The sequence below is a fragment of the Homarus americanus genome, unplaced genomic scaffold (genome assembly GCF_018991925.1).
Source record: "Homarus americanus isolate GMGI-L3 unplaced genomic scaffold, GMGI_Hamer_2.0 scaffold7626, whole genome shotgun sequence".
NCBI lineage: Eukaryota > Metazoa > Arthropoda > Malacostraca > Decapoda > Nephropidae > Homarus > Homarus americanus.
Window position 1 is genome coordinate 12,100,172 of NW_024718273.1, and position 9,510 is coordinate 12,109,681.

Genomic DNA, 9,510 nt, shown 5'->3' on the forward strand with positions numbered 1-9,510 from the left:
ATATGTACAGCCACCCAGACAGGCGGTCGACGTAGACGAGGAAGGAACGGCCGGCCACGTAGACGTAATCTGCAGACACTGATTCAAACACACGACTTGGGGGATCGTCATCTTTCCATAAGGGTTCATTCTGATGGCTAGGCAAGGGTGGTCAGCACAAGGAACAGGATGAAACTGCATTTTCTATGTCATGGTCGATCATTGGCCAGTATACAGTCTGCCGAGCTCGTCTCTTCGTCCTATCTACTCCCTAGTGCCCGTCATGCAGCCTCTCCAGTGTCTCACGTCGAAGGCTGCAAGGAATCAAGAGTCGTGAACCATACACAATGAGGCCGTCGTCCACAGCGAGTATGCTGCGAACGCCCCAGTAAGGTCGTAAAGAATATTCCAAATCCTGACAGTGCTCTGGGAATCCTCTCATGATGACATCACGCAGGGCGGCGTACTCTGCACCCCGGGCGGCAACAGCGCGCACCTTAACTAGCGGCTGGTCTAGTAACGGTGCCAGTCGGGTGCCCTCCTCGCAGACTGCACTGAGCGCAGACACTACAGCAGCGTGTAGAGGGTCCTCATCTTCCGGCTTCAGGACGTCGTTCTCTGCGGATGGATCCTGGATTGGAGCACGAGAGAGAGCATGAGGAATGCAATGAAAGTTAACCTTTTGCCAAAGGGCTGTGAAGCTGTAGATACAGAGCTTCTCACGCATACGCTGCAGCCTCGGATTCTCGATCTCGCCGAGGAGCTTCCTGCTGAGAATAGGCACCAGGGAACGATGATCCAGTGATAGCCCAGTGAGGTAGGTGCCACATCCGGACGTCCCACAATACAGCCGCCAACTCCAGCTCCACCACTGCATACCTTGATTCTGCGTCAGTGAGAAATCTTGACCCGCATTGTGTGAGCCTTCATTCCTCCTCATGCCACTGCCGTAAGACGAACCCGAGGCCATGCATCTTGGATGCGTCAGTCTCCAGCATGGTGGGTAACGCTGGATCGAAATGCGCCAAGACAGGTGGTGAGACCAACACTCGCCTAACTTCCTCAAAAGCCGCGTCATGTTAAGACGTCCAGCACCAGATATTGCGAGGCTTGAGAAGGTCCCTTAGGGGTTATGTGGCAGCAGCGACAGCAGGGGGAAAGCCTCCGAGTTGGTTGGAGAGTCCCATGAACGACCGGAGGTTGGTGATATTCTGGGGTAGAAGAAAATTGGAAATCGCCCTTACCTTTTTATCATCCACGGTATATCCTTGTCTCGAGATCGAGTAGCCGCAGTAGTCTATACTGGACGCAGCAAAGCGGAACTTCGCAGCGTTCAAAGTTATTCCAAATTTGTCGCACCGCTGCAGGAGAGAAATTACATGGGTTAGATGTTCGTTGTAAGAGCAGTCTTAAGCCAGGATGTCATCAACGATTTTCAAAGTCCGTGGCACACCTCCTAGGAACTGGTCTCCTCGGCTATTATACTCGTCCCCTGATGAAACGAGCCCCATAACCGCACGCTTGAATTTGAAACGCCCCCAGGGTGTTATAAAGCAAGTGAGAACCTGGTCCTCCTCTGTTATTCCGATCTGAAAGTATCCCATCTTTGCATCCATCGTTATAAACCATCTTGCCCCAACACCTATGGAAGCTATGGCGTCATGAGGCGAGCGGATGGGGTAGGTAGGTCGTAGAACAAACTGGTTAAGCCTAGTTAGGTCGACACACAACCTCACCCCAGATGGCTTCTTTGCAACTGGAACTATGGGATGACACCACTCTGTAGGATGGTCAACCAAGGCAATGACGTCCCTGGCCAGCAGGTCGTCCAGTTGTGCTCCGCCCGCTCAGCTGCTGTGGGGTTCTGTGGATATGGCTACCTAGGCAACACCACCGGCAGGCAGTCAGATGGCCCCAGGGTGACATCAGATGACACTGGGCCCCCTCGTTCCGCATCTGAAGTTTCTGATTTAGACTTGACTGGTCGAATCTGTGCCGGGAAGTTATCTGGCAGGATACCCAGGGCAATGGAGTCAAACCAGCTTAACAGCGCACCTTTCACCTCCTTGATGACGGAAACCGTGGTTGTGGTTGTAGTGCACCGGTCCCCCAGCTATAGGTTCGCTGAGAACGTCCCGAGACAAGTGAGTGGATGTTGCCCTGCAGCCCAAAGGTTCATACCACTGGTGGTTTGTTGCATATCCGGACGTATACCAAGGGAGCCTGCAACACAGAGTCCCAACACAGTGGCCTCTGCCTCAGAGTCCGGAGTCCACTTGACCTCTTCACTCCCAGCAGGATGAGTTGTGTGAACCCAAACCTTTGGCGCTGGACGCGACTGAGCACTGTTGAGGTATACGTCTGTTATGAGCAGGTGCACCTTCTGATTCGTCGGTCTCAGATTCACTTTCTTCGATCGTATTCGAGGAGCCGACCTGCACACCGACGCAAAGTGCCCCTTCTTATTACATAGCAAACATACCCGATCCAGGGCTTTGCAGGCCATCATGTCAGTGTGACGGTCTTTCCCACATCTGTAACACTGTTTGGGTTTAGCAGAGTCGGGACGATGTGACCGCCGGTCTCGTTGATACTGCGACACTTTGGCCAGAGTGGGCATAGTAAACCCTCGTATCTCAGCGCTGTTTGCGTGAGCGTTTTCAGAAGCTCTACAAATGTCTACTGCTTTCTATAGGCTTAGGTCCTTCACCTTTAACATACGCTTCAGGGTCTTCTCATCACGGGTGCCAACAACCACTCTGTCTCGTATCCTGTTGTCCATACACACATCACAAAAATCACAAAAGGCGGCTATCTCCTTGATGCTGCACAGGAAATCCTCGAAGGACTCTCCTGCCACTTGAACGCGGGAATAAAAGTCTCTCCTGTCAACAATGACGTTACGCTGGCGTCTTAAGTGGGCCTCCGTGGCGTCGAGCGTTGTCTTGAGATGCGCCCCATCAGCCACAGCAAGTCCATACCTCAGTGTTCTTGTCCAATCGTCGTCCAGCAACGCCACTAAAGTCGATCTCTGCTGATCAGGAGGTAGATAGTGGATCTTGGTAAGCTTCACATATCCCTCGAACTTATGCCGCCAGGCATCAAACTCCCTCACGGAGGCGGAAGACGAGAGGTGTGGTGCAAGAGTCGCACTGTGAGGTAACTTGACATGGGGATGAGCTGCATCTGGGTCGCCTTTGACCCGCGGTGTAGCGCTCCCTCCCACATCAGCACTGTACCGTCCACTTGTCTTGAGCTCGCCAGTCCTTCCAAGACTGTGGTCAGCATTCCTCTCTCCTGTGTGCTTCCTTCATTTGCCTTGCGATGAGCGCTGTCAACTGCTGTGTCGTGATGTTGTAGTAGGCCACAGACGGTAGTAGGTGAGGCAACTAGCAGCAGATCCTACCCACTGCGCCATGTTTGGTTTCTCTTCGCTCATGGTGGGGTAAGTAAACAGGTACTTGAAAAATTGCTTTGTTGAGGAACTTGTACAGGTGACGGCAGGATTCAATACATATAAGGAATGGAAACTGTCTCATTCACTATAGTACAATGAAGCATGAGACTATCTCATTCACAACTCATTCGCACGCAGACCACAAGAGGGCAGCACTCGTACTGCAACACTACTGATACACACACACACACACACGCACGCACATACATCTAGCATACATCACACAGTGTTAAAGCAAATTTAGTTAAAGTATAATTATGTATGGCGAAAGTAGGGCATAAACAATAAGGTGAAAACGACGGACTCGGCTCTGCATTATCCCAGCTGTGCCGGTGGTGGGAGGATAATAAAAATCTACACCGTCAGCTTACACTATCCATTAAATTACACTCACCCTATACTGCCTCTTAGCAGTCTTTCTGTTTTACTGTGTTTGTTGTAAATTTGGAGTTTGTTTGGTATTGTGACGAGGAACAATGCCTCCGTGGTTTTTATTTGTCGTTGAAAATTATATTTATTTTATGCAACGTTTAATTAAATGAAAAACTCGAATGACTGCAGGCAAATTAACTAATTTCACAGCAACAAACGCAGACCCAGACTTTCAAACGAACTTTATTTCCCCTGACACATTCTTAGAAATGTTTGGATGCAAGTTTACCCGTTCCTCATATATTGATTCGAATACAATAACGAAATTGTTGTTCTACATTAATACAAAATCCATTTTTAAATACCTTAGCGAATTATCACCGACGTCTTTCCATGAAATTTTGTATTCAGATTCAAAGTGTGACATCTTTAATAACAGAGGTGCACCTTTCCCGTCTCTCTCACCATGCCATGTCTTATGTAAACACTTGCGATTTATAACAACAGTCTCTATTGTAATTGCTCTCGTTTACACTGCAACTCTGAACAATGGAAAAACCCATCCCCTCTCTGAACTGTGATACTCCCTTCCTTTACATTCTGTCACATTTTATTACTTTCAATTTTCCCTTTCAGGAAGGAATTCTAAATACCATTTGTCCAGGTAACTGGATGTAAAAGTGAAAAAGTATATAAACACAGAAAAAAATAATTGTCGCAGCAGCAGCAGCATTGAGTGAGTGGGCAGGCAGGGCGGCTACACTTGACCGTCTCCCCCACACAGTCCATCAGCGTCCAGTGTTTTGTCATGAGGTACAGGCTATAACTGCCTGTTTACTTTGATCCACACACACACACACACACACACACACACACACACACACCGGTTGTTTCACTTCTGTTACATATATCAAATCATTAAACTATATTTTATCTATTTTTAGTCCTTTCCTTTTTTCATACTTTCATTCATGGCCATTTGTTTCTAACTAAACGTTTTCTTTACCCCAAAAAATGAAGAGGAAAATGTATATCAGAGTTTCAATTTATTTTTTCGATATGAATTTTACCATTTATTTTTGTGTGTATTCATGTGGCTCAATTAGTTTGCCATATGCCTCGTGGTCACCATGGCAGGTATGATTTTTTCCTAAACAAATTGCCGAGTATTTTTTTATGTAGGATTTTTATTCTTATTAAAATGTCAATCGAATGACTTATCATACGTAAAAAGGAAAAGAGTTTGTTATTTTTGTTATAACCCTATTGGATATAATGTATTATATGTGGTGAATGTGTATTATGTATTATATACACATTAGTTTGACTTATTACATAAAACAGTTAAATTGTGGTTATAACATAATTATCACAAACATATATGGAAATAATCGTTCTAGTGCAATTATTCCTAAAACGTATGAGAATGCTAAATGTTCACAGTATCTTTAGTACATTACACCCCAGAGGAAACAGTCGTGTTTAAATATGCTACTGCTGAGTAACTTATTGACATGACGATCAGGACGATTAGAGTGATAACCTGAGATTAAAAAAAATGAACTTCAAGGTCTGGCGGTTTATTATGGATAATGGGAACACATTATACTGTCTTTTTTTATGACAAAAGGTGACATTGTGGCCGGCACAACACTCCACCCATTCACAACTGGGTGGACTGTAGGACAAGAAAAGAGTGTTGTATCGACTTGACCACCGCAGCCCTTACATTGTACTTTGTTGCTCTAATTTAGTTATTTTAAGGAATTATCCTGACTATTTTATTATTATTATTATTATTATTATTATTATTATTATTATTATTATTATTATTATTATTATGATTATCATTATTATTATTATTATTATTATTGTTTTTATTATTATTATTATTATTATTATTAACAATATATCTCAATTTCCTTTCAATTCTCTTTTGTTATATTGTTTAAGGTTATTTAGCTTTTGTTTGGTATTTGATGTTACTCAACGATTACTTTTTGTTTATCTTTGATTAGCATTTTGGCATTTTGTCCTCATTTGATTAACTTGTGTTTGGTGTTTTGTACTATATTACCTTTTGCTTTGTCACCTTAATTAGCCTTTGATCTACTGACTAAGGCTTTGTCGGTTCTTGTACTGACAGATCCAGTAATCGCGAGTTACTATCCCCTTAACCCAATTGTTTTTCGTTGAGTTAGGTCAAAGTTCACTACCCTTTGCATTTTTCAGGTCGGGCTGGATCACTGTCAAAGTTCACTCGCCTAAAGAGACACTCGCTCAGTACCGCGGGGCAGACGAACTAGTGGCGGACCCGTGTATTTCTGTTCCTTTTAGATTACGTTTGTTGGTGGTCACTACCTAAAAACTTACGAAAATTGTTCCTTGTGTTTAGCTTCGTACTTTTAGTCATACTTAGTCATACTTCAACTATTTCATTTTCTGCATATCGATTTTTTGTAGTTATTTATTTTACTGAGTTTTGGTCTGTTTGTATGTAGTTTTTCGTAAATGGTTTTATTTTTTTCTTCTGCTTCTTCAGTAATATCACGTTTCTCTGGCAGTCTCTCTTTCTCTTTCGTCCTTAGGCCCTCGCACATACACCCACTCACATGAACAAGAACACCTAAACATACACATTTGTAAATGCATACATAATTTTTTAAACACAAACATATAAACATGCATACCATTATTTTCTTTTATTTTGCCAGATGATACACTGACCGCAAGCATGAGCCTCCCACTCTAGACAAATGTATAGAAAACCTGACAGAGAGAAAAAATACAATATTAGACGATAGATAGAAAACTTATCAAATTATCAAGTTTATTATTCGTTTACCTGATTTCTCGACAAGTTAGAGTAACAGACACCAACTAGCCTTCGTGTGAAAACGATAACTCTTGAACGAGTTTATAAATTTTCTTGAAACTCAGTAGGGACAATAATTGTCCTTCCGAAAGGTTCGACGAGTTCACATGCCATTGGTTTTGAACTGCCGTAAATAATTGCTTGAAGAATACAGATGATGGGAGTGTAGCCTGGAGGAAAAAGGATAATTGTACATAATAACACAGGCCTTTATTCTTTCTGGAGTCTTACGCCTTCTCGCCTCTACTTTGGGACAAAAAAGCTGACTATCAAAATTTAATCAACAGATACACTAAAAGCGAAAATCTCGTCTTTTAATAGCTAAACTTTGCCTTATCTGTAATTGGAGAGTAATTCATTATAAATTAAATCGAAATTTGCCAGAAAGTTTCTAAATTCAAGAAAATGCCTATTGGTCGAATTTTGATTAGGTTCTCCTCAAGTTATTAGAATTTAAAGGTCTTATTAAAGGAGCTATTACTCTCAGAGAGGGATCCCCACTGATGGTCGAGTCTCAGTTTTAACGTGATTACTTCTTGACATTTCTGAATTTAAAAATCTTTCTGGGGCCTCACTTAATCTGCAGTAAAACTCAAGTATTTTTTAGATGGTAATTTGCTTTCCTTCTAACAGAGAACAAGGCACATTAAAGAGATATGATGTTCTTTCTGTTAAAAGGGAGAGATAGTATAAGTGAGACTATCAGAATATCTGTTGGTAACAACACTGGGAGTAATGCACTTTGTCGTAATTGTTGTAGCTGTAGTGAAACAATGCAGTATTATTATTATTACTATTAGTATTATTAGTATCATTGTTATTATTATTGTTATTATCATCATCAATATTATTATTATCATCATTATTATCATAATTATTATTAGTATTAGTATTAGTATTAGTGTTAGTAGTAGTAGTAGTAGACTGTCCTTCTCTCTCCTTAGGTCGGCTTTGCTCTACCTCAGGGGAACGAGAGCATCGACCCCAAAGCCGACAACAGATGCAGATATTGACTATGAGGCTACAGTCACTGAATGCGGCATAGATCTGCGGCTCAACTAACTCAGCTAGGGTAGCTATTATTGTATTAAGATATTTAATATTAAGGTAATAAAATGGTGGTGAAGGTGTGGCTATTGAGGGAGGCTAGAGGCCACGCTCGCAAAAAGTAGAAAGTAGTAATAGTAGTAGTAGTAGTAGTAGTAGTAGTAGTAGTAATAATAATAATAATAATAATAATAATAATAATAATAATAATAATAATAATAATAATAATAATAATAATAATAATAATAATAATAATAATAATAAAAATAATAGTAATAATAATAATAATAATAATAATAATAATAATAATAATAATAATAATAATAATAATAATAATAATAATAATAATAATAATAATAATAATACGTAACGAAAGCAAAACTATAAATGATAGTAACAATGTTCATGCAATTTGTGCTAACGATGGAAACACAGATAGGATAGTTTCTTATGTATTAGGATATTTAATATTAAGGTAAATAAATGGTGGCGAAGGTGTGGCTATTGGGGGAGGCTGGAGGCCACTTTAAAAAAAAAAAAAAAAGTAGTAGTAGTAGTAGTAGTAGTAGTAGTAGTAGTAGTAGTAGTAGTAGTAGTAGTAGTAGTAGTAATAATAATAATAATAATAATAATAATAATAATAATAATAATAATAATAATAATAATAATAATAATAATAATAATAATAATAATAATAATAATAATAATAATAATAATAATAATAATAATAATAATAATAATAATAATAATACGTAACGAAAGCAAAACTATAAATGATAGTAACAATGTTCATGCAATTTGTGCTAACGATGGAAACAGTGATAATACGACTGATAGACTAATGTAGGAATCAAGAAAGACATAAAAGAAGACTAACACTTTTAAGAAAGAGAGGGAGAAGATTGGGTTAAGATCAGCTCCTCTCCCACTGATTATAATCTTGTTTGGCATTGATTTTTAGCTACCTGCTGTTGCCTGGGTCCGTGCACCGACACTGTTGGCTAGACTACCCTCCCTAACGCTAGCTCACCCCTCCCTCTACCAACAAAATAGTCTTGGTGATATATCGAGACACAGAACATAGGGCCAGTATTGTGTGTGGTATTTTTTGTGTATAAAAAACTACTCCTGACGATAGCTGCAGGTTCGGCGATGGCAGTAGATGGGACGATAAACTTCCTCATCATTGCCGCACCATTTTCCGATAGAAGTCTCGTAAGGAACGTGTGTTGGGGGAACTCTGTTCGGATACCGAGGAGAACGGGACGTATCTCACACCCCTTTGTTTGTTCTGTAAGTTTGAGATCACACGACACAGCTGGCCAAGGACTGTCTCTTATATATACATTGTTTTTTTTTCCTGTACGTGTTTATATATATATATATATATATATATATATATATATATATATATATATATATATATATATATATATATATATATATATATATATAATGTGTATATATATATATATATATATATATATATATATACACACATTATATATATATATATAAGCACGATGAGGATCTGTGCAGCATCTCCGAATGGGGAGGTAGAAATTTAGTCAACTTCAAAAGTAAGAAAACACAGAATTTACCAATTACACTTTCCAAAATCGAAGATCACCCACCAATCATATTTCAGGACTCAATCGTTTCGAAATATTCTAAAATAGTTATGCCAGGCCTCACCATTTCCTCTAATATGTTATGGAAACCATACATCTATAACATAGCTAAAGCTGCCTCCCGGAAGCTGGTGATGTTGTACAAATGC

General features: G+C 40.2%; 1 protein-coding gene across 1 annotated transcript; it reads right to left on the reverse strand.

The window, feature by feature from the left end:
• Nucleotides 1–250: 250 nt before the first annotated feature.
• On the reverse strand, nt 251–949 carry LOC121859575. The gene has a single exon (XM_042356512.1). It carries the CDS (start codon nt 947–949, stop codon nt 251–253), a length of 699 nt encoding a protein of 232 aa, XP_042212446.1.
• Nucleotides 950–9,510: the final 8,561 nt, after the last annotated feature.